This window comes from Saccostrea echinata, unplaced genomic scaffold (assembly GCF_033153115.1).
Source record: "Saccostrea echinata isolate AGI-Se365-2 ecotype Australia unplaced genomic scaffold, CSIRO_AGI_Sech_v1 ptg000015l, whole genome shotgun sequence".
Classification (NCBI taxonomy): domain Eukaryota; kingdom Metazoa; phylum Mollusca; class Bivalvia; order Ostreida; family Ostreidae; genus Saccostrea; species Saccostrea echinata.
In genome coordinates, this window is record NW_026889764.1 from 3,271,449 (window position 1) to 3,299,370 (window position 27,922).

The 27,922-nt window shown below is 31.5% G+C and overlaps 2 protein-coding genes and 2 long non-coding RNA genes across 5 annotated transcripts; all 4 read left to right on the forward strand.

Moving 5' to 3' along the window:
• The first annotated feature begins 1,668 nt into the window (after positions 1 to 1,668).
• Positions 1,669 to 27,922, forward strand: LOC133187727 (uncharacterized). The gene is made up of 5 exons (XM_061323126.1): positions 1,669 to 1,738; positions 1,845 to 2,074; positions 25,361 to 25,517; positions 26,935 to 27,087; positions 27,529 to 27,922. Exons 1-5 carry the CDS (start codon positions 1,669 to 1,671, stop codon positions 27,630 to 27,632), a joined length of 714 nt encoding a protein of 237 aa, XP_061179110.1. The 3' UTR covers positions 27,633 to 27,922.
• Positions 3,258 to 4,241, forward strand: LOC133187724 (uncharacterized). The gene is made up of 2 exons (XR_009721234.1): positions 3,258 to 3,404; positions 3,848 to 4,241. It is a non-coding gene; the product is annotated as an uncharacterized LOC133187724 (long non-coding RNA).
• On the forward strand, positions 9,618 to 13,508 carry LOC133187725 (uncharacterized). 2 transcript variants are annotated; one of them, XR_009721236.1, is made up of 5 exons: positions 9,618 to 9,658; positions 10,862 to 10,964; positions 11,091 to 11,232; positions 11,469 to 11,575; positions 13,423 to 13,508. It is a non-coding gene; the product is annotated as an uncharacterized LOC133187725 (long non-coding RNA). The 2 variants fall into 2 exon arrangements; XR_009721235.1 differs by having other exon boundaries at positions 11,091 to 11,171.
• Positions 15,144 to 20,613, forward strand: LOC133187726 (uncharacterized). Its single transcript, XM_061323125.1, has 5 exons — positions 15,144 to 15,828; positions 15,935 to 16,146; positions 16,291 to 16,444; positions 16,960 to 17,115; positions 17,355 to 20,613. Exons 1-5 carry the CDS (start codon positions 15,783 to 15,785, stop codon positions 17,456 to 17,458), a joined length of 672 nt encoding a protein of 223 aa, XP_061179109.1. The 5' UTR covers positions 15,144 to 15,782; the 3' UTR covers positions 17,459 to 20,613.

Here is a 27,922-nt window from a genome sequence, read left to right on the forward strand (position 1 = left end):
TAATGTACAATATGAAATGATAAAACAGTAAGTGCTATTGTTTATGTAATTGCTAATGTATATTGTATAGCATATACTATACTTATCCTGATCAAATCTTATTTGTAAATATTTATGTACATATTTGTATAATTATGAGATGTAATGTCTCTGGTTCAAATAAAACATAAAACAAAAAAAAAATCTATTTTTATTTTTTAAAAAAAGTTATGACTAAAAAAGTTTTAATGGCTTTCTTAACTTAATCTGAATTTTCATTTACCGTGTAAGAAAATCTTACCATGCATATAGAGTCTGCTATATGTAGTTTCTCTAATCATTGAAATAATGTTTAAAACTTAAAAAATGAAAACTTTATAAATATTTATATCTATAATTATTAGATTTTGAAAGGATACTTTCAGAATAAAATAAAGTAGAAGAATTCATATATATACTATAAAGCTAAAGGTTCATATATCAACTATAAAGCTAAGGGTTCATATATATATCTACTATAAAGCTAAGGGTTGGAAGAAATAAAACCAATAAAACAATAAATATTTGCTTATATCCCTGATATTAAAACTTATAAGATTAAGACCAAATACAATGACATATAGTTTTATTTTGGACCCCCTATTCATAATACTGGTAACAAAAATTAATGCACAAAAATACTGGAGAAAGTTTTTTTTATCTTTTCCATCGTTTTAATCACTTAGATAGGCTTTCACATCTGCTTCAAAGAAGCTGGATATTTCTGTCACATTTCTCCTAGGAATACCAGGGATTAATTATTTCAGCAGTTTCTTAGTAGAATGGAAATGATTTTATGTAATTTCATTGAACGAAACATTTCAGAATATGTGTAGATATATAATAAAACAATAAAAACAAAGGGCAATAATTCAGTTATCTTCTAATTTTGAAAGGGGCAAAAATTCTACCATGGTGAAAATTATTCTGTTCAAGATGACTTAATATTGATTATTCTTGTCTAATAAAACGACACATTTCTTCATTCTGTTTAAGTGTCTTTGTATTTTATGTGTTAACATTTTAACAACCAGCCTATTTGTATTCACAAGGTTTGTATTTATTTCACATTTTACCAATGGCGGAAAAAATCATTCACGCGAAGCTTTGTTTACATTGCAATTGAGAGGTAGCAGCCATTTTTTTTTCTACAAATGAAAATTTAATTAATATCCCGTGGACGAATTCACACTGCGAAGAGATTTTCTGTAGTTGAGTGCTCTGTAGACTAAATCCTGATAATTTGTCCAAATAAAATCGGTTTTTATAGTAGACGCCATTATTAAATCACACTGTGTGTAAACCAGGACGTTTTTGTTTTTCAGTTGAAATCATAGTTTATAAATAGTTTTCGTCAGTGTTTATAGAACGTAAATTCATTACACGGCCCTTTATGAATTACATGCTCATTTCCTTTTCTTGAAATTTATGAAAGCTCAAAAGAAATCGAAAAGGAAGGTCAACGTACCAAAAAAATTTACACATTCATCGGACACTTCAGACTTCAGAAAGTCAACGAATGAAAATTTTAAATTATAGTGGTATGATGTGTACGCATTCTTATCATAATTCAATGATGTAGATTATTATTGTCAAAATATAATTTCGATGCCTATGAATGACCTTTTGCATAGTTTTTAGACAGTGATGATGGTTTGGATTTGGGTTTCAAGCATTATTGTATGGATTGTGCATGTGGAAAGCCTAACGGGTACCTCTGGTAAGTATATGTTACATCTATATATGTAATCGTTCTGAGAATAGAGTGAAATATCATAGTGATCTAATTTTTTTCTAGATTCATCATTTTTTTTATTGTATTTCAGTTTCCTTCTCGGATTTAACATGCGCTTTGGGTTCTACATTTTATACCGTTTACTCCAATGATGATTATCACCTCTCCTGGGACGGTTCCTTCCTATCAAAAACTGGAGGATGCAAGATAACGTTCGACCCAATGGAGGCGTTAAGTAAAGTGTGTGTGGAAGTGGAAACTTTTGACGTACGAGACTGCAGTGTGAATGTTTATTACATCGATGAAGGCGATTTGAAGAGGGTAACATAAAAGCTATATATCATCTCACTGAAAACCTCCAGAATAGTACAGCTATAAAAAAGTCTGTATAAATTGTTTTTAAAGGTTTCGTTCTTTAAATTACTTCATAATTTACTTTTTTAAAAAATACTTGCTCTTATTCCTTTGGACATATGGATGAAGTCGAACACCAAAGAAGTTTTGTGGATCTCAAAATGCGGATGTCGATGTAGAACTATCCATTCCTAGGACCCTTAGTAGTTCATCAAACTCATTTCGGCTGATATGCATATAAACAATATGAACCTAAACATTAAGACTGTAAGTGGCTTAATTTTTATAATTTTCCTTTTCACTGATAGTCTATGTATATAATTAATACAAGCTTTAAAAAATCGGCAACTGTACTTGTAAGTGTCATATTTAAATATGCCGACTCTTATTTAATAAGAGAACTATAAAAATGTTCTCTGAAATTGATTTCCATGACAAAAGAAAACTTCATATCTCTAAGGAGGACAGTAATTAATGATTTCAAAATATTAACATTCGTTGAAAAGTCTAAGACACAGTCTTTGACTAATAAACCGTAAAGGTAAGAAATAAACATAATTCATAATCATACTGAATATCTTCTTTATCGTGATTTGTCACCATGGACATTTAAAATCAATTAAATTATTCTTTACTGAGAAATGAAAAAAATGCATTTAATGTACAACAGTATTTTGCTAATTTTTTGAACATAAATGAATCAATAAATCAGTCCCATGTCTTATCAGTACCCAAATCTAGGTTGAGATATATACATCAATTAAAAATCCAGCCCCATATAACACTCTAAATTATTATTTATACAAAGGCTTTGTCTGTAAATACAGTCTATTAAGAGGTCGAATATTGACTGGCGTGTTAGGCCATTTTTTTTCAAACTGTGTTGTCTACAGATTTTCCACTAAATCAATTATGACAGGGGCATACGGCGGGTTTGACAAATAAATATGGGAGGCTCAATACTCCATGGCTCCTGATTCCACATCTGTTTTCAGAAGCCCGTGTTTGCTCTGCTCAAAAGTGTATTGTTAAATTGGAATTTTTAGCATGAAAAGTATTACTTATTTTCACATTTTGGTATATGAATTGTAAACTTAAACAAAAATGAATGCAAAGTAATACAAAATTATGTAATTTCTTTCAGATATGTGGATTATAGGTCTAATTTCTGTAGTATCGGTCACTGCCTTAATAGCCGTGACAGTTGTTTTGATTTGTCGAAGAAGAAGAACTCCAGGATTAGTGTTTCAGAGGTCAGAAATCCCGCACACACGACTGGTCAACACAACTTCTTCCGGTATTGTAAAATTATCCTTATTTTACTATGAATTTGACTTAAAATAATCAATTTGCTGTAAGTTAACGTCAAAGCTCTCAAATTAAATCTACAATGAGATCAAAAATTAAAAATAATCTGGCTGCTCCAATATTTCAGAAAACAAAGTATTAAAGTTACAATTATTGACAAAATAAATGAAATGAATTTACCAAGTTTCATTTATAACATACAGTTAGCAGTAAAGTTTCACCTGGCCACTTTGAACTTATATGTATATAGTCAAAAGCTTTTCAGAGATTTTCGATGTGTTAGTCCAAATTTTGATGAATATAATTTAATATATCTACAATCGTTCTGACTAATGTAATTGCTGTAGTAAAGAAATCTTTTTAAATAAATAGAAGGAAAATAAATATATTAAATACAACATTTTGTAGATTTAAGAAATGATTTCTTTTCAGAGCCTTCTCCAATGAGCTTTGACCCTCCGCCTCCCTATCCTACAAACGAAACAATGGCCACAGAATACCAATTTATCGTTCCTGTCATTGTGAATACACGATAGAATATTTTGAAAAATATGTGAAGATTATAATTTTAAAGAGCAACCATTATTGTTATATTTGCTTTATCTACTGTTTTATTTAAAATATCATACAACATTGAGGTCGTGCATAAGAAATACCATCATAAGCATGAAACTCTTTAAATATTCATGTATATGTTGCTGAAAATATTTTAACATTAGCAACATTGAGTTACGCAAAGTAATGTTTGTCGCATGTCATGGCCATATTAAATAATATTGTTCCTCGTATAATTTAATGCATTTCAATAATAAATTTTGTTATTGTTTTTGCTGTTATTTTATTTGCTTAATTCCTTTCGAAAATATTTCATTCAAATTAGGAAGCAATCTATTGCCATAGTATGCTTAAGATTCAGATTTTTACTCGGTACTTACTCATGGCCATTAAGCAGTTAGGAATCTTTTTTAGCCAACAACTACTGTAACTTGGAATCTCAGTTCATACGGTCTCATCGTTAGGATTCGAATCAGCAACATAAGGATTTACTCTGCAACTCTAGAACAGTGAGACCTTGCATGAAACTACAGTGTAGTATTATTAGTACATTTAAGTCAATGATGTATTTTCTAAACACTTAAAAATGGACAAATTATCTACCATTGTTGTAGTTTTGTTATTCAAGTCGAAAATGAATGATAATGCTATTTGAAATTGTGAACGATAATTTGATACTATATATATTTATTCATAAAGATTAAACAGTATTTAAATAACATCTATACATACCTGCATATCATTTCTAAATTCTATCATACGCAATCGAATTTCATAAGAAAAAATACATTAAAATTGAAACTCGTAATGACATCCTATGATTTTCTCATTTAATTCCTCGAGAATTGATAGAAACACTTGAAATATAAATGTGTCCTTTCATACCTTATATTCTTGTATAAAACATTATATCAAAAAACAACAGGGTTATCATATATGATTCGGCCATTTTGCGAACAGTTTTATGCTGTATATAATTTATTTCCGGGTATGATACTTTATATTGGATATTCTTAGAAGCAGATATCTATATAGATGGTATAGGAAACAAAGGCATTCCCAATGCAGAAAAGGAGACTTTCTAAGTTTATAGTTCAAAGTCTCACAGCTAGGATGGGATTTATAAAGAGTGTGTAAGCTTTCTCAAAGAATATGATAAATATTTAAACCTCCAAGCCTGAGTTAGGAATGTAATTCTGAGTGAAGATTCAAGTTTAAACTCATGTCCTCTGTATTTTTGTAAAAGTACGATTAATAGTGTGCGCTAGTAGACACATTCTACCTTTTGAGGCATTTAATTAATATCTTTTATTAGACTGAAATGTAAAATATATAATGAAAATATTCTATCCGTACAATGAATCCTTTGAATACTAGTATGTAAAATAAGTAGGGATGTCAATTTCTTTAATAATTCCTATTTGAATATTCAATGGAAGTATTCGAATATATTCGAATATTCGATAAAATAAATAAAATCTCGTTTATTTTACATGTACATCATCATACTCTCATGGCAGGTTTTGGGACAATATTTGGAAGTAAAATTGGATGTAGACTTTTGTAGGTGTACAATAAGGAATTCTACGTTTGATATTTGTCTATGTTTGAAATAAATAAATAAATAATTGACTTAAGTGTATACAGCCGAAATATTATTGTAACAAACGAAATCTATACAAGTTCAAACTGACGAACCAGCCGTCTATCCAGGGACATGATTGTCGTTTACTCTTTAGATTTAAATACATGGAATTAATTTCAATTTTCTGCTAATGAGAGATATAATCTTTGATACACTGTTTTGAAAATATAAATAAAACTTCCATAGACAATTTTGTTAGGTTATTAATTTCCCGATAATGATAAAGTATATGTTTGTTGAATTGTAGAATGTGCATGACCTCGACGTTTCGGATTATAAGCATCGTGCTTATGTCTGCACTACAATAAAACAAATAACTATTGTAAACAGCTTCAAATCTGATATTGATATCTTCTTTAGCTTGTTTAATCTCTCTCTCTCTCTCTCTCTCTCTCTCTCTCTCTCTCTCTCTCTCAGTATATTATCTCAGTTCAATTTTCTTTATTTTATATTTCAGTATTTGTTTCGAATTTGACATGTGAACCAAATTCATTATACCACTCCGTTGACAAAGGCTATAACTACTATCTTATCTGGAATGGAACATACTTGCCAGCTGTCAATAAAGGATGCAAGATGATGTTTGAACCAGAATTAGATAGTAAAATCTGTGTAGACGTTATTGAGTTTAACATAGAGGAATGTGGCATATGCGTTAACTACTATGATGAATGGTTCTTAGACAGAGTGAGATATCAGAGATATACGATAAAAATAATCTACAAATAACAGGAAATTTTCAGACGAGGTTTTCTTTTGCGATAAATTGAAGGAAAGTATCCATAGATCTGTTTTATGTACTTTTAAAAAATCATTTAATCTTTATTAAAATGTTTTATGCGTTCGTGTTATTTAAGAGTTATGGATGTAAGGTCACTCCCTCAAAGTATTGAAAAAGTTTTGGAGAAATATATGTAGAACTATTAAATGGTAAAGTTGCTGACAAGACTCCGAAAAAGGAACATTAAGTACTTTTCGGTTGAAAATATACGCTCAGAAAGACACTGTTTACAAGGACAAAGATAATCATAACAGTTCTAGTAAGTATACATGTAGATTCATTTTTCTATTGCTCTAATTTTTATTTAAATGTTTTTTAGGCAGCGTGCTGTTGCAATGAATATATAAGGAATTATTGTCCAGTTTGTTGAAACGTTTTGGATAAATTGTCCAGCGTTTCCATCTGTCGTTAATGTCCCTGGCATACCCATCAAATTCGACAGTGATTCCTTATTTACATTTATATGTGAATTGAAAATGTGAATATAAATTACTAGACTAATTGTTCACAGAACAATTAGAGGTCTTTCACCTCCTAAAAATTAAACTAATTCTTAACATTTCACTCTCTATAGCTAAATTTCATGAAAAAAAAATCAGAAATTGCTGAAAAAAATGATAATTTAAAAATTAAGTGACGTTTACGTATGACTGTGAACAAATCTTCAAGATCAAAGGTCAAGGATCGCATTGCAATTTGTCCCATGTTACTATGACTCTTAGTTTTTAAGTTATAGGGTTAAATAGTAAGTGCAAAGATCTAAAAGGGCAATAACTCATATAAGGGGTCATCAGGTCCTTTCGCACCGAATAGACTGAAGTTGTGTCTTAACTTAAGGTACTTAACCTTTCACTAGTTTTACTTTGTTCTAGTAGCCAAAATGGTTTCAAAATGAATGCTTGAAATACGTCCCTTTCCCTTGGCACCACTTGGTGGTACCACTACAGCCCCATTCTGATAGCGGGAAATGATAGTCCTTGGGGTCTTCTACCTTGCCCCAGTAATGATTTGAAGCACACTTCAAAGATAAGGGGCATAATAGCTGACCTTTAACCCGTCTATCATAGAAAAAGTGAAAAACAACAAAGTTCAGGTTAGCTAACTGGCCCTTTCTCTTCCCCGGGACTCTTCAAAAAGCTGGCAAGGGATTCTCCCTTAGGTCTTAAACCTTTAACTTGTGTAAGTTTGTTCTAGTAGCTAAAGATGGTTTCAAAATGAATTTTTGAAATACGTCCCCCACCCTTGGCACCACTTGGTGGTACCACTACAGCCCCATTTGATAGCGGGAGATGATAGTCCTAGGGACTCTCTACCTTACGCCAGTAATGATTTGAAGCACACTTCAAAGATAAGGGTATAACAGCTGACCTTTAACCCGTATATCAATAGACAATGTGAAAAACAACAAAGTTCAAGTTAGCTTACTGACCTTTTCCTGTCATTTGAACCTGTCAAAAAGTTGACTAGGGATACTACCTAAAACCCTTAACTTTTTTCCAGTGTAAGTTTGTTCTAGTGGTCAATGATGGCTGAAAAATGAATGCTTGAAATATGTTCACCACCCTTGGCAACATTTGGTGGTACAACTTCAGCCTCATTCCGATTTCGGGAAATGATAGTCCTAGAAATCTTCCATCTTGCCACAGTAATAATTTAAAGCACACTTCTAAAATAAGAGGTATAATAGCTTCTTGAAATATGTAACCTGTCCTTGGCACCACTTGGTGGTACCACTTCAGCCTAATGTTATGGCCGTATATAACCCTATGGACCCTTTACCTTGTACCAGTTCGAAGCACACTTCAAGGATAATAACTTAAAATGGATTAAATTACCTTCAAACCCTTATCAATGTACAATATTAGGAGTAAGCAAATTTCAGGTTAGCCTATTGGCACCGTCATGTTCCTAAAACCCGTCAAAGAGCTTAAAAGGGATTCTCCCGGAAGTACGTAACTTATTTCCAAGGTAGGTTTGTTCTTAAGCGGTCAAAGATTTTTTTTTTTTTTTTTTTTTTTTTTGAAACTGCATAATTTTCCTTATGCAAGTGAGCTTAACTGCCTCCATGTGTTTGAATTATTAAATAATTAAGTGTTGCATTAATTATCTAATTATTAATTATAAATTGTCGAAAATGAAGTATTAAACAGTATTGCGTCAGAGTACTCTCAGTCCTTTGATGTATTTCCTTATTTGCTGCTAGCTTCTACGGGCTTAGTGGCTGCTGTTATTAGCTGCTAGCTTCAGTCTATTGTTTATTTTTGGTGCTTCTAAACATGTAAAATGTAGATATAAGGAATGGAGTTTTTAAAGGGTCCTCCACACCCCGTGACTTGTGACGTATATCGAGAAAAAATACTATTACTTCCGGTTTTATATAGTTTATGCACTGACGATTTGCCTGGCACCGCCAGTAAGAGAGTCTTTGAAACGTTTTAGAGATAAAGGTTTGTCAAGGGAAAAGTATGTAGTAAACTGAAAGCGACACCCTAATCATAAACAATGAACACATAGCATAGCCATTCCAGCGAACGCCATTTTATCTAAATATAGTAACCAACCGGAAGGCAGCAGGCATCCATGTTATCACGTTTGTGAAAGATGACCGTAGCTGAGGGTAGAGGTAAGTAAGTTATTGGCTGTAGGTATAATACATATCTGTGACATCGCATTTAGTTTTATTTCACATTTGTTATGATGATTTATTCTTGAAATGGCGATCGTAGTGTTTAAGTTTTAGAAAATGCAACACGACTGCTTGCAAACAGTTTGACATATTTTGTATTTTTGGTGTTTGTGTCTATAAAGCTTACATTAAGGAAGATTAAGTAGTGTAGAGTGATTGTCCATTACCTATTCTTTATTATTGATGTAATTAAAAAATTATTTCACGTCTCACTTTTTGTCACACTTTATAAAACTCGGATCAACTGTTTGACAATCGAAGATACTGTAAGTAAATTACCTGCCCTTGTTATAGTTTACTTCACAAAACTGAAGTGTCAATTTGCATACATATACATGATGCAAATATACATATTTCATTTAATTTATTAATTATATTTTGTCTTCAAACCTACCTTTCGATGTAGGCCCAATGGCTTAAACAATTAAACAGAATTTTATTGTGAATTTTGCATAAATATGTCAAATATCAGATTTACAGTAAAAATGCTATTATTAATATTTATATTTACAGGTCTGAAATTAAAATTAACAGTTACAAGAGTGAAATATCAACAAAAAGATTATCCATATTGAGGTAAATATACTTTAAACTTAATTGTTATGTGTGCTTCTGTTTTGTTTATGTGTTGTAAAATGTAAACATGGTATAAATGTATCTGTTTCTGTGAAATAGTTATATATACATGTAGCACATATACATTTCCCCTTTTTTATTTCATCTATCATTTATTTTACCTATTTATATTTTATTTCATCTGTCATTTATTTTCAATTTCTTTCAATTTTTTTCTGTTTCTGTCATTTTATTTTTTGTTATATTTATTTCATTTCTTCTTTTATTTCAATTTTATTTTCATTTCATTTCTACACAGCATATATGGTAATCATTAACATTAGTTAGCTCACTATTTTTCACTCTATACCTGTTAATTTATGATCATGGAGGTTCTTTCCATTAACATTAAAGAAATATACGACAAACATAAGGGCAGTCCTGATTATATACAGAAAATTCACAAAAACATTTGCACTGCGCTTCGTGTTCCTTCTTCTGAAATAAGTAAATTTGCCCTACTTTGGAAAGTTAAAAAAATAGTCAAAGAAATAGAGCGTTTGAATAAATACACCAACAAGGAGAAATATGCTGCATATTGCAAGAAGAAATTTCAATTACCAAATTCAACAAAACAAAAGAAGACCAAAGAAGACACCATTAAGAAACCCAAAGAAGACAGTATTACTTATCCAGAATAACAGGCCAAAATAAATGAACAAGAAATAACAATTTTACATTTAAAGAGGGAGAATTCCGCATTGAAAGACCGTTTAAGGGGAATAAACATTAGCAACATTAATAGAAATTTGAAAAGGAAAAAAGAGAGAATTGAAATTTAAAAAAAAAAAAGAAGTGGAAGTTTAACAGCAGAATGAAAAAATAAAAAATAAAAAAATACAAAAGAAAATGGTGTACAGTGTAACACTTTTAAAACATATATAAAAACATTTAAAAAAAAAAATGGATGTTTTGTTGTCAGAAAAAGAGAATGTTGAAGACAATTCCAATGATGTTGTACAAATAGAAAAAAAATTAGATTTTCAAGAGATGTCAAAAGGAAAGCCTTTTAATTTTAAATTAAGGAATTTGTATTATATTTTTAGAAGCCACAATGTTGGCATTGTACATATATTTTCTATTTTTATATGGCAAAGAATTCATTATAATTTCTCTTTTAACCAGGATAAGAACAGGCACTAATTTTGATATTTTGCGTTACAGGTGCTGTACTGGAGGGATAAGGAAAGAAAAGAAAGTGATGTTTATGATTTGACTGAAAGGGAGATTAACACAGACATAAAAGAGGGCTTTCTATTTATCAATGGTAATGCAATTGCACAATTTGTAAAAATATTATTGTTATACTTCTCATACTGTTACATTAGATTACTTTAATGTAAGTATAAAGAATTTTTATTTTTTAAATACATGTGTATATATTTGTTTTCAGACACAACCAAATTTGACCACTGTTACGCAGCTTCTTGACCACATTTTCAGTCAGTGTGGATTGCAATGCTATACTCAACAGGTCAGACAACAATTAAAATACAACTTACAGATACCACAATTTGAGAAAAAGACTATAGGAGGTATGAAGTAAGAGTTATCTTTCATTTATGAGAGTTACCTTTTATTAATCCTTCAATAATGAGATGAGTTACTGCCCTTTGCAGCCAACTTCCAATTCAGCAAGAGGTCATCAGTATTAATTTGAATAACAATGAGAAGGATAACCAATAAAATTTCTTTTATTTATAACTAAGTTCTGCAGTTAAGGACCTATTGCATTTTATTATACTACCCTTATTTTATATTTAAATTTTAGGTGGAATAGCTACATGGCATGATCACGGATTGACCGATAGAAAAAGATTTCCATTGTTTTTAAATAGAAGGACAACAGCCCTTTGGGTGTATGTTGCATTATAACAGGTACCGGTATAACGAAAAAAGTTAAAGGTTATTTATACTTTTAGGCTAATAAACCCTTTGCCATATCATCAACAAAGTTTGTGTTGAAAGTTGATAGGTATGCGTTTCAGTAACACATATCTCATTGTGTGTTTATAAATTTTGATAAATAGTGTGCATTTCTAGTTTTGCTCATTTTTATCTGTCCAGTTCAGTAGTTAATAATGAGTAGCTTGAGTATCATGACGTATGCGGAGACTTACCAAAGTTTTTGAGTCCCGGGCAACAGGAAAGATAACTCTAAAAAGGAACTTTGATACCAAAGATTTTGAAAATAATTTTTCTACATCAGTGAATTTGATTTTAATTCAATTTGTTGTTGTAATTTAATTCATTAATGTTTCTTCTTTACTATCAGGAGTCTTCTTTAATTTTTTCTAGATGCATTTTGGAGAAAATGAGTTTTATTTATTTTTTATAACTTAAATTAATTTCTTAAAAAATATGTATACCGATAGAATTAAGTTTTTGTGGTTATTTGTGAGCTGAATAATATACGATAGGAAAAATCGAGATTTGTTGTGCTACGTGTGAAAACTTCATGGTTAAAATGTCTTGAACCTTATGAAATTAATTTTTTTTTTTTAAAAAAATCAGTATAAATTATGTTACTATTCCTGGCCAGTTTTTAAAGGCTGATATGCTTGTTAAAAGTAATGCTCGATAATATGAAAACAAAAGCTGGGGGTGTGTGGAGGACCCTTAAGTTTAGTGTGAATTATTGGTGTGTAAATCACACAAACTTGTCGCGTAGGCATATTTTTCTTGAAGCGCTTTAGCACCTGGCATGACAAATTATCATACCACGCTAAAGCGCAGTATTCAATTTGTCGGCAAGGTGTGATATAGGACCGACGACATCCTAAAATAAGAATTCAAATTCAATGCTTAGATGAAGTAGGCAAAAGAAGACACTTATTGTGTCTTGTAAAATTTTGAAAACAAAGGTAAAAAATCTTAAGCAAGATTCATGTAATTCATTTTCAATGTCGTAGTTTTATAGAATGAATATCAAGGGATTTAAATTGTTTACAGACATGTCACGATAGATCTATCAATTTGCATAGTTATAGTACATTAAATCTATCATGCGTAGCTTTGTTTACAGTGCATCCGAGAGATCGCAGCCATTTTCGTTAAAGTACGAAGTAAAGTATGGGCATTGTCGTGCTATTATTTTACTATAATTTACTATAATTATTATTTCTGTAAGGTGAGTAATCTTTTTGAATTTGATATCATAATGTATCCAAAATATCCAATAGGTAGGCTATGGTTGATATATGTTATTTATATATTTATTTGACCAATCTCTTATTATTTATAAAATTATCACAAATCAGGAATTATGTTTTTAAGGATTTCAATGAATTAATTTTACACGATACATTAAAAGAATACATAAAAGCAACCTCTTGGAAAGGTTGATAGATCTATAAAAATAATATTTGGAATGCTAATGACGTAATCAAAATCTTGCCTTCACAAACAATCTTCTTTAACCAACCCAATTTAATTAATTTTTGCATAGTACTAATAAAGTGTATAAGTGTTCAGTGCATGGCATTGATACCATTTAACTGTGTTTATTTATCAAAGAGTTTTTTTTTGGTAGTGCATGTTTGCGTGAACGACGATGCTTGGAATTTTAAATCTTGTGTTAATGTTGTCTTCTCTTGCGGATAGTACGAACAATCAAACATGTAAGTGTTAAATTTTTGAAAGTTTGCTGTAGATAAATAAAGTCTATTATATTTATAGCTTTCTCGCAATATTTAGTCCATTTGCAAATTTTTTTGTTATTTCAGTGTTTTTTTCGGATTCCTTATGTTCCACATATTATTTAGTCAACAATGATGTCAAATATTACCTTACATGGAACGGAACATTACCTCATGCTTCTAACGGATGCAAGATAACTTTTCATCCACAGGAATTACTAAGTGTCTGTGTCGTCATGAATTTTTTCCAACTAGAAGACTGCAGTGTTCAAGTTAATTTTTATGGAAAAACAGAGAAGGCAGCTAATATTTTTTTTTTATGTTCAGAAAATTGATTATTCCAAAAAGAAATGCTAATTATTTTTGTGATAAAATTGTTTTGGTTTTTTACGGTATTCATGATAAGGTTCATTGTTAGCTCAGCTGAGCCGAAGGCTCAAGCGAGCTTTTCTGATCTCACTTTGTCCGTCGTCCTTCTGTCCGTCTATCTGTACGTATATCTGTCTGTCCGTCTGTATGTCTGTCTGCAAACTTTTCACATTTTCGAGTTCTTCTTAAGAACCACTAGCCCAGTTTCAATCAAACTTGCCACAAAGCATCCTTAGGTGAAGGGAATTTAGGTTTGTTGACTAGAAGTGCCACGCTCTCTCTCAAGAAGAGAAAATTTAGAATTCGTGAAAATTTGGTGCATCTTTTAAAAATCGTCATCTCAAGAACTATTTGACTAGAAACGATGACACTTTATTACATACTGTAGTCTTATTTGTACATATCATGACCCCCGGGGGTAGGGCGGGCCACAAAAGGGTTCAATGTTTTACATAGGGAAATATAGAAAATATCTTCAAAAATCGTCTTTTCAAGAACAGCAATGTCATTAATAGTCATATTAATATAGAAGCATCCTCAGGTAAGGTAGATTTAATTTGTTGAAATCATGATCCTTGGGGATAGGGTAAGGCCACATCAGGGGGTCGAATTTTAACATAGGAATATATAGGAAACATCTTTAGAAGTCTTCTTCTCGAGAACATCTAGGCCATTATTAGTCTTATTAATATAGATGCATTCTCAGGCAGGGTAGATTCAAGTTTGTTAAATGGTGTATCCTGATTTATTTGGACGAAGGGGCGGAGACTCATGCTTCGCACTCGTCACCGCCCTTAATAATAAATAATGTATAATAAATATACAATAACTATTACTTGTAAAGGGCTTAATTTCAGATAAATGTGTAAATTACTTGATTATCTCGGGTTGTACATAATCCTGTATTTTATATTCATTATCGGGAAATTAGTTATTTACCTAGAAAAATTGTCTATGGAAATATTTGTTTACATTGTATCAAAGATTATAATCATACATGTATCATTCTCTTATTAGGCAGATAATTGTAATTTATTACACGTATTGAAATCTGAACAGTATAACCGTTAAGACTATCTTGCTTTTCGTAAGACGACTGGTTCCTCAGTTGGAGCTACTATAAATACACATGTTTCATTTGTTAAAATTATACTTTTCTACGTTTAAATCAATTATCTATTTCAGACATTGGCAAATGTCAAATGGAATTTCTTATTGTACACCTACAAAAGTCTTCGTACCATTTTTCTTCCATTATAAGTATACCTACGCTAAACCTTTCATGTGAGTAGGATGATGCATTTTTAAAATAAAACAGATTTTATTTATTTTATCGAATATTCGAATATATTCGAATACTTTCATTGAATATTCGAATATGAATTATTGACAAAATTGACATCCCTAATAGAAATATAAAGGAAATGTCTTTAAAAATCTTATTTTCAAGAACAGATAAGCAATTATTAGTCATATTTATACATAAACAACCTTAGGTATTGTAGACTCAAGTTTGTTCAAATCATAACTCCCCGGGATATGCTGCGGCCACAACAGAGGATCGAAGTTTTGCATAAGAATATATAGCAAACATCTTGAAAAACTTTTTCTCAAGAGCACTTAAGCAATTATAAGTCATATAGATAAAGAAGCATCCTCAGGTAGTGTAGATTCAAGTTTCTTACAAACATGACTCAGGGGTAGAGTGGGGCTAAAATTGGCAATCAAATTTAACATAGGAAGGTTCTAGAACAGCAAAGCCATGATAATATATACATGAATTGATATGAAACATCCTCCTGAAGTGTAAATTCAAGTTCCCCCACACCCCTACCATCGTAAACGTTTCAATACTGAACAGATATCTGCATGTGCTTAGATGAGCGATGTGGCCCATGGGTCTCTTGTTTTATATATCATGGAAACGCGTTTCGTTTTAGAAGCTTAAATGCAATAGCAAGCCTATACATTTTTGTGGATCTCAGTATCAAGAGATAGCTGTAGAATTGATCAGCAGAAGCACGAATCCCCTCTATGGATCCAATTTTTTTCGGTTTAAAATTTTAAGTATTTTGTTAATGTTGACTGAAGTTGTGGATAGTGAAAACGAGAACGATAAAACATGTAAGTGTTAAAATTTATTTTAATTAATTATGCTGTTAATTAATAAAGTCTGTCATATCCATTGCTTTCTCGTATTGTTTATTCAATTTGTATACCCTTATTTCAGTGTTCTTTTCCAATTCCTTATGTTCCACATATCATTCAGTCTATGAGGGTGAAGAATATTATCTAACATGGAACGGAACATTACTTCCTATGTCTAAAGGGTGCAAGATAACTTTTTTCCCAAAGGATCCACTAAGCGTCTGTGTAGAAGTGGAATTTTTTCACCTAGAAGACTGTAGCGTTCACGTCAATTTTCATGGAAAAATAGAGAAGGCAACCAATATTTGTTTCATTTTTGTTCAGAAAAATGATTATTAAAAATAGAAATGATATTATTTTTGTGATCAATTTGTTTTAACGTTATTTCTGACTTGGTTCATTGTGTTATATTCCTCGTGGGAATTCGTTTCTTTTTAGACGTATAAATGCAGTGGAAAGCCTGACAATTTTTGTGGATCTCAGAATGAAGCTATAGATATAGAACTATTCAGTAGAAGCACGAATCCTCTCTATGGATCCAATTCTTTTCGGTTTAAAATCCATACACAAGTTCCAATTTCTGTTCTGGATTGTAAGTACACCAATTAATTGTTCTTTTCATCTACTTTTCTTCACCTATTCATAAAATGCAACTCCTTGCATTGGTGCTGAAACTATTTGTAGGTTTTTAAGAATAAACTCCATGATAAGAAAAGAATATCATTCAATTACATTTATGGTAATCATTAGTTTCTAACATAAAGTAAAACATGCTTTTTTCAGGAAGATCTGCTTATGATGATGTAGTACATGAAGCCAGTAATGAATATTTTACTGTCTTAATGAAACAAAGATAAATGAAGCAATTTCAACAAGTGTATTGATGTTTGCAATAATAATTGTAATATTATTCTCCATTGAACTGCAACAGACTGATTTGATTTTTACAATTGCAACACATTAAGCCAGAGTTTTACAATTTGAGCTGACAGTTTTATTTCCTTCTCATTCAAAGAGTGCGCATGGTTTGTTGCAGTCCTGTTTAGTATTTTTTTAGGAGAGACAAAGAGCTTACAAAGTGCCTTGAGAATCTGTTTTTCCTTATAGACGTGTGGATTAATGTCGGCCTTATATCTCTAATAGTCGTCATTGTGGGGATAAGTCTGGCTTACTTCGGCTTGAGTCGGCGAGCTAGAAAATCAGGAATAGTTTTTCGGAGGTCTGAAATTCCACATACTCGTATGGTCGATTCAGAAACTTTGGGTATTCTACATTTTTTATTTTATGGAAAGTATATTTATTTCATAATCTATTTGAGTCGTCTATGTTAAAGATTTTTTCGACTGTAGATTTAATAAATCAATAAGAATCTCTCACAATGACCCACAGCAATTCTCTGTTCTTGCTAAAACAGAAAGGAGTAAAATTCAATGATTCTGTGGCCTTGAATATGCTTGCTTTAGAATGAAGGAGGGATCAATTCTAGAATTCTTTTTTGCTAGATCAACCACAGATAAACTCTGACCCAGTACCTTGGAATCCTACAAATGAAGTACTGACCACAGATTTCACGATTCCGGATCCTCGTGCAGTGAATACAGAATAGAAGACGATAAATGATCCTTCTGAAGACGATTTTATTATAATAAAATACCTGAAATTATGTCTATGTTACATGTTAAGATATTTTAATATGATACCAATTAAGTTGATGTTACAGCTGCAGGGATTTCAACAATCCCGTTTAAAGTCAACTTTTTGCAAGTTCTCCTGTAGTTATAATGAACTTTTTGCAATACAATTACAGGGTTCTCCATCATTTCAAATTTAACTGTGGCGCAAGACAAACGCAAAGTGCTAATTTTCGCGGTCATTTCGCGATTGAATTCGCGAAGGAACCACGAAATGAGTTAAAAACACAAACAGTGATTCAGTAGTTTTAAACAAAAAGGACATTTATTATTTGGCAAATAATAATTTCAATAATAACTGTAAAATAAATAAATTAATCGATATCGATTAAACATAGTGCAAAACAAAAATTAGGATTGTCCAAAAAACATTTAGATATGTTTACTGTGAAAAAGACCCTCTCCACCCAACACATAAGTACTAATGAAGAAACAAATATTTGCTTATAGAATCTAAAATTAACAGTACCAGTAGTATCTTGTTTTAAGCATAAATGAAACATGTGGAGATAACGAAGCATTTAACTCTACAGTGTTTATTAAAGGACAGAGGAAATTCTGGTAGGTCACACACTCAGGCTTACATCAGATCTATGCATTTGTAATTATTGGTCTGAAGACTAAAGCATCTTTAAATTTGTAGTTTAAAAACACTTCTTAACAAGCAGTTTAGAGAAATAAGATAATATTTTCGTGGATGTATTGCTAATTTTTCAACATTACAAAAATACATACGACGATACACGTACGATGTTTTGACTCGCTTTGCCGATGGAATTTTGGAGACGCGGATATCTTTAGCATGTTTAGAACTACTGCATTAAAGCATGAATTAATTGATATTGAAAAAAAAAATCTTTTGTGATTATCGTGAAGTGTGAAAAAAATGGCTTGTCTCTTTTCATTCATGTGTCCAGTGAGGTATAGAAGATGATTGTGCAAACCAAACAATGGGCCCTAATTAGAGTAAATTAACAGTTTTACCATAAGAAACGAAACTGCATAACTTAGAGGTTCTTTTGATTTAAAAATTTATATATTTTTATCGTACTGACGACGAAAATCTTACTGTGGCGCTAATATTTGACAGTGGCGGAACTGTGGCGCTGGCTTTTTAACTGTGGCGCTACAGAATTTAACTGTGGCCGGGCCGCCACGTTAAACGGCCCATGGAGAACTCTGCAATTAGCCTACCGTTGGGTCCCGTTTTATACTATTTGTTAGATCATTTTTCCATGCAGTACTCTGTCTACCTGATTAATACATAGGGTTCATGGCAAATGTGACCGGTCGTCAGGGGATTCTTTCTCCTCCTAGGCACCTGATTCCATCTCTTCTTTTCTAAGGGGCCCGTTTTTCCTTTGTTCATGGTTTTATTTACTGGAAATATGAGGTACCTTTTACACATTGAGCTATGTTTATTATCCCCTTTGCAACGGAGTTGGAGGGAATATAGTAACGCGCTTGTATGTGTGTGTTTGTGTGTCTGTGTGTTAGTTTGTCCTTGTGCGAAGCGGAGGTGACGTAATTTGCATAGGGATCGATGTCTTGGTTTATACATGTAGATATGCTCTTTGCGAGGGGATGCTCCGCTCTGCGGTGCCCTAGCTTGTTATATATTTATATTACAATTTCAGCTTTCGAGTACACTACTCATTCATTATAAAATTTCACTGTGTTACTTTTTAATAATACATCGAGCTATGTATGTTTTGTACAAGGGCTGTACGAAAAATTCACGGACGGTGTCAATCTATTTCATAATCAAGCAAGATAAATATATTAACATATGTGAATATTTTTAATGTTGATGTTGATGTGCAGAGTTTTTTTTCCACATGATTAAATGGAACACAACCGTAAAACACCAATTTTTCTTTCCATTAAGTTAATTTGTTAACTACAGTGTATTACACCCCCTGCTCCATTTCCACAAATGAACAGCTCACGTTTAACGCATTTCTTTTTTTTTCCCAAGTGCAACAAAAAATTGATAGATGGCACTCCTTCATGGCACCTTATCCCACCTCGAATGCTTTTTAGAAGTTCGTATTTGCTCTGCTCCAAATGTATATATTGTTTCAATGGACGTCTTAGCTTGATGACTGTTCGTTAACTTCATATTTCATTGCTAGTCTCTGCTCCATGGATTCTATGACGTCATTCTACTTTTTTTTAATGCGGACTATCTGTTTTCTGAAATTGATTTTATTTCATCAAATCAAAATATTTAATCAAAATTTGGCATATAAAATAGTGTAACATTTCCTACTTTGAATATGTAGTTTTTTCGTTTTGTTCAATTTTTTAGAGAAATAACTACAAAAATCAAGTGCAGCGTTTGTAAAGTAATAAATTTTGACCTGCTCAATGATCCGAATTTCGCAGTTTAAAACTTTGATTAAGTTTGAAATATATCATGATATATTTAAAAATTTATTATTAAAACGTTACCAAAGTTGGATACAATATAATGTGAGTAAAAGATTTAGGATTAAAGTCCGCGAATTCTCCAAATAGCCCTCGTACATTGATCGTTGTTTATACTATACATTGAGCTATGTTTGTACGTATATTAGAATGTATATATGCTTATATTACACAATAAGGTGTTTTTGGTGAACATTGAATCTATATGTTGATATTATACATTAAGGTGTATTTATAATATACATTTTGCTGAGCTTATATTTTACACATTAAGATATATTATACACAGAGTTATAGCGCTATTGTCTCCAATAGCATAGTTATGTTTCTTCTGTTTCATAAACTGCCATTTAAATGTCCAGGCTTTACATCAGGTAGAAAAATGATTTCTTACTAAGATTTCCTAAAACAACACATCCTATTCTTTTATGAAAGGTTTTCGTGTACAGGGCTAAAATAATTACAACAATTAAAAGCCTCATTTTTAAAGATGTCCTGTTAACAAAACATTTTCCTATCATGATATTTTCTAATGAACAGTATCTTAAGATTATCTACATAAACATGCATACTTTATAATTATTTGGAGGTTTTGACACAACATTAAATTAAGTAATATAGGCATGTCCTCAACTTTGTATTTGTACTCTTGAAATATATTTTTAATAAATATTTTTTTTTATAAAAATGTTTTAAAGGGGCAAAAGGAAAGTGTTCGTGTTTGTTTTATTCAGAAGTTATGAACAATTTCTAAAACGAGGTAAATTATTGACAAACAAATTGATGAAACAAGAATATCAGCAGTCTCGTTTAAAGCCATCAGTTCGTAAGTTCTATGGTCGATATAATGACCTTGTCAGCAAATACAATCTTTCATTAAGTCAAATGCTGACTGACTTTTTTTCAAACTAATTGTTAGGCTATTATTTACACACTGAATTGTCGACAGATTTTCCCCTTATTTTCCCGATCATGACAAGGAACACAAGGCGGGTATGACCGGTCTCCATGGGATGCTCACTCCTCCATGGCACCTGATCCCACCTCTGATGTCTTAGAGGTCCGTCATTACTGGTGACATAAATATAGTGAGTAATGAGGGCTTATTTTAAAAGGGCCTAAAATAAGGGAACCCAATCCTTGAATTGGCGTAATAATTTGATAAATTTTATGAATTCTGTGGAAGAATACGCCAGGCGATGGGCCAAACATGAAAAAGAAGACCTTGACAGTTTGTCAGAATGGATTAAATGTATCAGAAAGATGTTAAAATGAAATATATATGGAGATAACGAACAGTATTCAAGCTCAAAAGTCCATAAAACAATACAAAATAGGAGCAGAGCAAACACGGACCTCCAAAACATCAGAGGTGGGATCAGGTGCCATGGAGGAGTAAGCATCCCGTGAAGACCAGTCACACCCACCGTGTGTTCCTTGTCTTGATCGGGAAATAACGGAAAAATCCGTCGACAATTCAGTGTGTAAATAATGGCCTAACAATTAGTATGAAAAACGTCAGTAAGCATTTGACTCAATGATAAATTGTATTTCCTGACAAGTTCATTGTATCGACCATAGAACTTACGAAATGATGACTTGAAACGAGACTACTGAAATTCTTGTTTCATCAACTTGTTTGTCAATAATTTACCTCATTTTAGAAATTGTACATACGTAGAGCATGCTGTTGCGTATCGAATCAACTGAGAGATATAAACCCCGTATGCAGGTGATGAAGGTATATTGCTGCATAAGTAAGGAAAGTTGACGATTGAAACGTTAAAGTCATCACGTTTATCATAAAGTTTGGTTGTTAGATTACCATTAACGTCTTTTTCAATTCAAATATCAAAATATAAAACAGATGTGTCAGACTGAAAAAACTCTCATTAAGTGCTTGAGAGGCAATAGGAAAACGATCTATCCTTCTGTCTTCAATAGATAAGAGGTGAAAAAAGAATTAGATAAACTATACCATCAATATCTACTGGTCCCAGCTGACAAAAAAGGTAACAGCATTCGCTTTGTTTCTAAGGCTCATTATTTGTACTGTATTTTAGAAGAGCTGAGGTTTAATTCTGCAAGAGTTTATCCATTGCTCTAGCTCCCTTTCTAAGGAGGAAATTCTACAAACTCATATGTCAGTTTTAAATATTTTTAATATTCCCAACAAACAAATTGATTTTGAATTACCATCCTATACTGGATTCCTAAGCTACATAAAATCCTTACAAAAAAAGACACAGAGCGGGTTCCACTAAATGTTCTACCAAGCCTTTCTTTACCCCTCACTAAAATATTGACAGCAGGGAAGAAGAAACTTCAGGAGTATTGTATAATATATTCAAAGGTGGTGTAAATCAGATGTGGATACTTAAAAATTCCAAGGAACTTTTGGAAAATTTGAAATTACAAAATCTTAACAAAATTGATAATATCAAAATGAACGATTTTTCAACACTTTATACAACTACTCCCTACAATAAATAAAAATCCAGGTTTTTTTATATCAACTCCGAAGTTGATATGAAAAAAGATTTTCAGTTTCTGATTGATAATATCTGTGTAGTTTTGGCCTTAAATTCAACACATAGATATATCGACCATGTTTTATCAAATAACAATACTTATTTCATCCCTACTTTGATTCGATATACATGTTTCCCTCGGGACTTGAAAAAAATGATACCAAAGATCTGACAAGTTTGTTTCATATTTGGATATTTTACTAGACAAAAAAAATAAAATTAAAAAAATAAAAAGATAAAAAAGATTATTAACGGCAATTTTTTGTATAACGTGATGACTTCAACTCTACTATCGTGAACGTTCCGTATTTATGTAGCAAAATTATTATTTTTGTCACATGTATATGGACATTATATCTTCCAGTTGATTTGTTACGCAAAAGCTTGCTCTACGTACGAACAATTTCCAAAACGAAGCAAGCTATTGACAAATAAGTTATTGATAGAGGGATATCAAGAGTTTCGTTTAAAGTCAACATTTCGTAAAATCTGAGGTCGACATAATGACCTTTTTACCAAATACAATCATTAAGTCGAATGCTGAATGACGTTTTTTCATACAAATTGCAAAGCCGTTATTTACACACTGAATTTTCTACAGATTTTTCCGTTTGCTCTACGGATCTGACAGGTCGAAAGGGATGAATGCTCTTCCATGGTACCAGATTCCAACTCTTATGTTTTTAGAGGTCCGTGTTTGCCCTGCTCCAAATTCATATTGTTTCAATAGAATTTAGAGCTTGATTACTGTTCTTTACCTCCATATTTCATGAATTCGTAGTACATATTGTCATCGTTGCACCTAATTAAGTTTCTTATTTATGAAATGCTACTTTTTTTTATTTTAAAAAGCAATGACTTGAAATAAATTTTCAATTGCTTGCTTGTTTTAATTCAAATAGTCAATCACCCTGTTCAAAGTTAATTACGTGTTTAAAATTTTGGTATCAATTTGGGGTCTGCTTTATGTAGTTTATCAAATAATTGTTATAATGTTTAAAAGTTTAAAATGAAACTTCAAAAAGAATTTATGTCTACAATTATTAGATTCTGAAAAGGATATTGTTAGAATGAAAAAAGTAAAAGAATTTATTAACCTACAATAAAGCTTTGGATTAAAATAAATATAATCCATTAAAACAATACTTTATTGCTTTTATCACAGATATTAAAACTTGTAAGATTAAGACTAAATACCCTGATATATATTGGATTTTGGAATCCTTTTTCATAAAATTAGTAACAAATATTAATGCACAAAATAAAGGAGAAAGTTAATTTGTCTTTCCCATCTTTTTGATTACTTAGATAACCTTTCTTGTTTGCTTCAAAGAAGAAAGACATTTCTGTTCTGTACCTCCTAAGAATACCAGCTGGGACTAATTATGTCAACAGTTACTTTAAAGAGAGGAAATGAATTCATTAAATTATATTGTGTTAAATATTTCAGATTATGTGTAGATATAATTTTAAAAAAGATAGAGGCAACAATACAGTTATCGTCTTATTTTAAAAACGACAGAAATTCTAAAATTATGATGTTCATGATTACTATATTTTCTTGTCTAATTAAGCGATACTTATCTTCTTTGTATTTCAGTGTCTTTGTACTTTAAGTGATTACATAAAAAAGCATTCAGCACACATTGTGTTATTCAACAGGTTTGTATTTTATGTATCGAGGAATTTCGCATTATACCACACTAGCGGAAAAATCAGTCACGCGAAGCTTTGTTTACATTGCAATTGAGAGGTCGTAGCCATTTTTCTTTACAAACGAAAATTTAATTAATATCCCGTGGACGACTTTATAAACTGTGGAGAGAATTTCTATAGGTGAGTACTGTCTAGGCTAAATACTGTTTTTGTAGAAATAAAGTCGGTTTTCATTACAGACACCATTACTGTTAATATCTCACACTGTGTGTATACCAGGAAGTTTTTGTTTTTCATTTGAAATCATAGTTTATAAATAGTTTTTGTCATTGTTTATAGAACAAAAAATGTTACACTTGAAATCTCAACACGGACCTTTATAAATTACATGCTCAATATCCGTTGTTCATAATTATGAAAGCGAAATAATTCAAAACAAATCGGAAAGGAAAATCAGGGTACAAGTCATTTTTAATATACAGTTCATCGGACCCTTCAGATGTAAATAACAGTCAAATGAATGAAAATTAAAATTTTAGTGGTATGTTGTGTACACAATCATATCATAATTCAATAATGCAATTGTTATTGTCAAACAAATAATTTAAATACCTAATGAATTTTATTTTGCATAGGAATTAGATAATGATGATGGTTTGGATTTGGGTTTCATGTATTGTTTTATGGTTTGTCCATGCTGAAAGCTTTACGGGTACTTCTAGTAAGTACATGCTACATGTATATATATGTAATCGTTCTGAGAATAGAGTGAAATATCATAATGACCTCATTCTTTCTAGATTCATTATATATTTTTTATTGTATTTCAGTTTCCTTCTCGGATTTAACATGCGATTTGGGTTCTACATTTTATACCGTTTACTCCAATGATGATTATCACCTCTCCTGGGACGGTTCCTTCCTATCAAAAACTGGAGGATGCAAGATAACTTTCGATCCAATGGAGGCGTTAAGTAAAGTGTGTGTGGAAGTGGAAACTTTTGACGTACGAGACTGCAGTGTGAATGTTTTTTACATCGATGAAGGCGATTTGAAGAGGGTAACATAAAAGCTATATCATCTCACTGAAAAACTCCAGAATAGTAGAGCTATAAAAATCTGTAATTGTTTTTTAAAGGTCTTGTTCTTTAAATTACTTCATTATTTATTTTTAAAAATATTTGCTCTTATTTTCTTCAGACATATGGATGTGGTCAAACTCCAAAGAAATTTTGTGGATCGCAAAATGCGGATGTCGATGTAGAACTATCCGTTCCTCGGACCCTCAGTAGTTCAACAAACTCATTTCGGCTGAGAATCTATGCATATAAACAATATGAACCTAAACAACAAGACTGTAAGTGGCTTAATTTCTATAATTTTCATTTTGATTGATAGTCTATGTATACAAGATACAAGATTTATTAGTCCAATTTGGGCCCCCGGAGGAGCAAAAAAGATTTACAAACATGAAACAAAGAAGGAGGAAGATCCAAATGATAGAACAAATATGATCTGTATATAATTAATAAAAACTTAAAGAACTCGGCAACTATACTTGTAAGTATCGTATTTAAATATGCCGACTCCCATTTAATTAGAGAATTATAAAAATGTTCTCTGAAATTGATTTCCATGACAAAAGAAAACTTCATATCTCTAAGGACGGTAATTAATGATTTTCATAATAATATGTTGACGGTGCGACCGTTAGGGCGTGCGCAGATACCTATATTCAGTTTTATTTTGATCGCGCTCTTCAAATCGCACTTGACATTTAGTACGTCTAGAATCTGACGTCATATGACGTCGCTTGCAAGTTGCATTACCAAAACGAAGTCTGAACAGTGCTAATTTTAATAAAGAAGGTTTTATCTACTATTTATCTGCTATACATCCATCAAATCAAGGTGAGTTAATTTTTTTTCTTCAAACTTCTCGTTACTGCGAAAACGTTGTTTGCGGCGAGATGCAATTCGCAAAGCATTATGGGACCACAGGTAACTGCGGAAAAAAATTCGTTTGGATCAATGTGCAAAGTCCGAATTTTCTCTTCGCCCAGGCGGTACTTTAAGAGCTCGCAGTGACGAGCGGCGCTTCGCGCCGCTCGCTGCGCACGCTATTATCATTTGTTGAAAGGTCTAAGACACAGTCTTTGACAGTAATAAAGCGTAAAGTTAAAAAATAATCATAATGCATAATCATAATGAATATATTCTTTATCATATTTTGCCACCATGGATATTTATATCAATTAAACCCTTCCTTACTGAGAATGATAAAATGCATTTAATGTACGAAAGGGTTTTGCTAATTTTTTTTTTAAATAAATGAATCAATAAATCAGTCCAATATCTTATCAGTACCCAAATCTAGGATGAGATATAAACATCGACTAAAAATCAAGCCCATATAACACTCTAAATTATGAATTTTATAAAGGCCTTGTCTGCAGATACAATCTATAAAGAGGTCGAATATTGACTGGCGTATTTGAAACAAAGTATTAGGCCATTTTGTGATGTCTACAGATTTTTCCACTAATGACAGGGCATACGGCAGGTTTGACAAATAAATAAGGGAGGCTCAATCCTCCATGGCTCCTGATTCCACATCTGTTTTCAGAGGTCCGTGTTTGCTCTGCTCAAAAGTGTATTGTTAAATTGGAATTTTTAGCATGAAAAGTATAACTTATTATCACATTTTAGTATATGAATTGTAAATTTAAACAAAAATGAATGCAAAGTAATACAAAATTACATTATTTCTTTCAGACACGTGGATTATAGGTCTAATTTCTGTAGTATCGGTCACTGCCTTAATAGCCGGGACAGCTGTTTTGATTTGTCGAAGAAGAAGAACTCCAGGATTAGTGTTTCAGAGGTCAGAAATCCCGCACACACGACTGGTCAACACAGCTTCTTCCGGTATTGTAAAATTATCCTTATTTTGCTATGAATTTGACTTAAAATAATTAATTTGCTGTATGTTAACGTTAAAGCTCTAAAATTAAATCTACAATGAGATCAAAAATCAAAAATAATCTCGCTGTTCCAATATTTCAGAAAACAAAGTATTAAAGTTACAATTATTGACAAAATAAATGAAATGAATTAACCACGTTTCATTTACAACATACAGTTAGCAGTAAAATTTCACCTGGCCACTTTGAACTTATATGTATATAGTCAAAAACTTTTCAAAGAGATTTTCGATGTGTTAGCCCAAACTTTGATCAATATAATATATCTACAATCGTTCTGACTGATGTAATAGCTATAATAAAGAAATCTCTTTAAAATAATTAGAAGGAAAATAAAAAGATTAAATACAACATTTTGTAGATTTAAGAAATGATTTCTTTTCAGAGCCTTCTCCAATGAGCTTTGACCCTCCGCCTCCCTATCCTACAAACGAAACAACGGCCACAGAATATACAGTTACCGTTCCTGTTATTGTGAATACACGATAGAATATTTTGAAAAACATGTGAAGATTATAATTTTAAAGAGAAACTGTCATTGTTATGTTTGCTTTATCTACTGTTTCATTTAAAATCTCATACAACATTGACGTCGTGCATAAGAAATACCTTCATAAGCATGAAACTCTTTAAATATCCATTTATATGTTGCTGAGAATGTTTTAACATAAACAACATCGAGTTGTGCAAAGTAATGTTTGCCGCAGGTCATGGTCATATTAAATAATATTGTTCCTCGTATAATTTAATGCATTTCAATAATAAATTTTGTTGTTGTT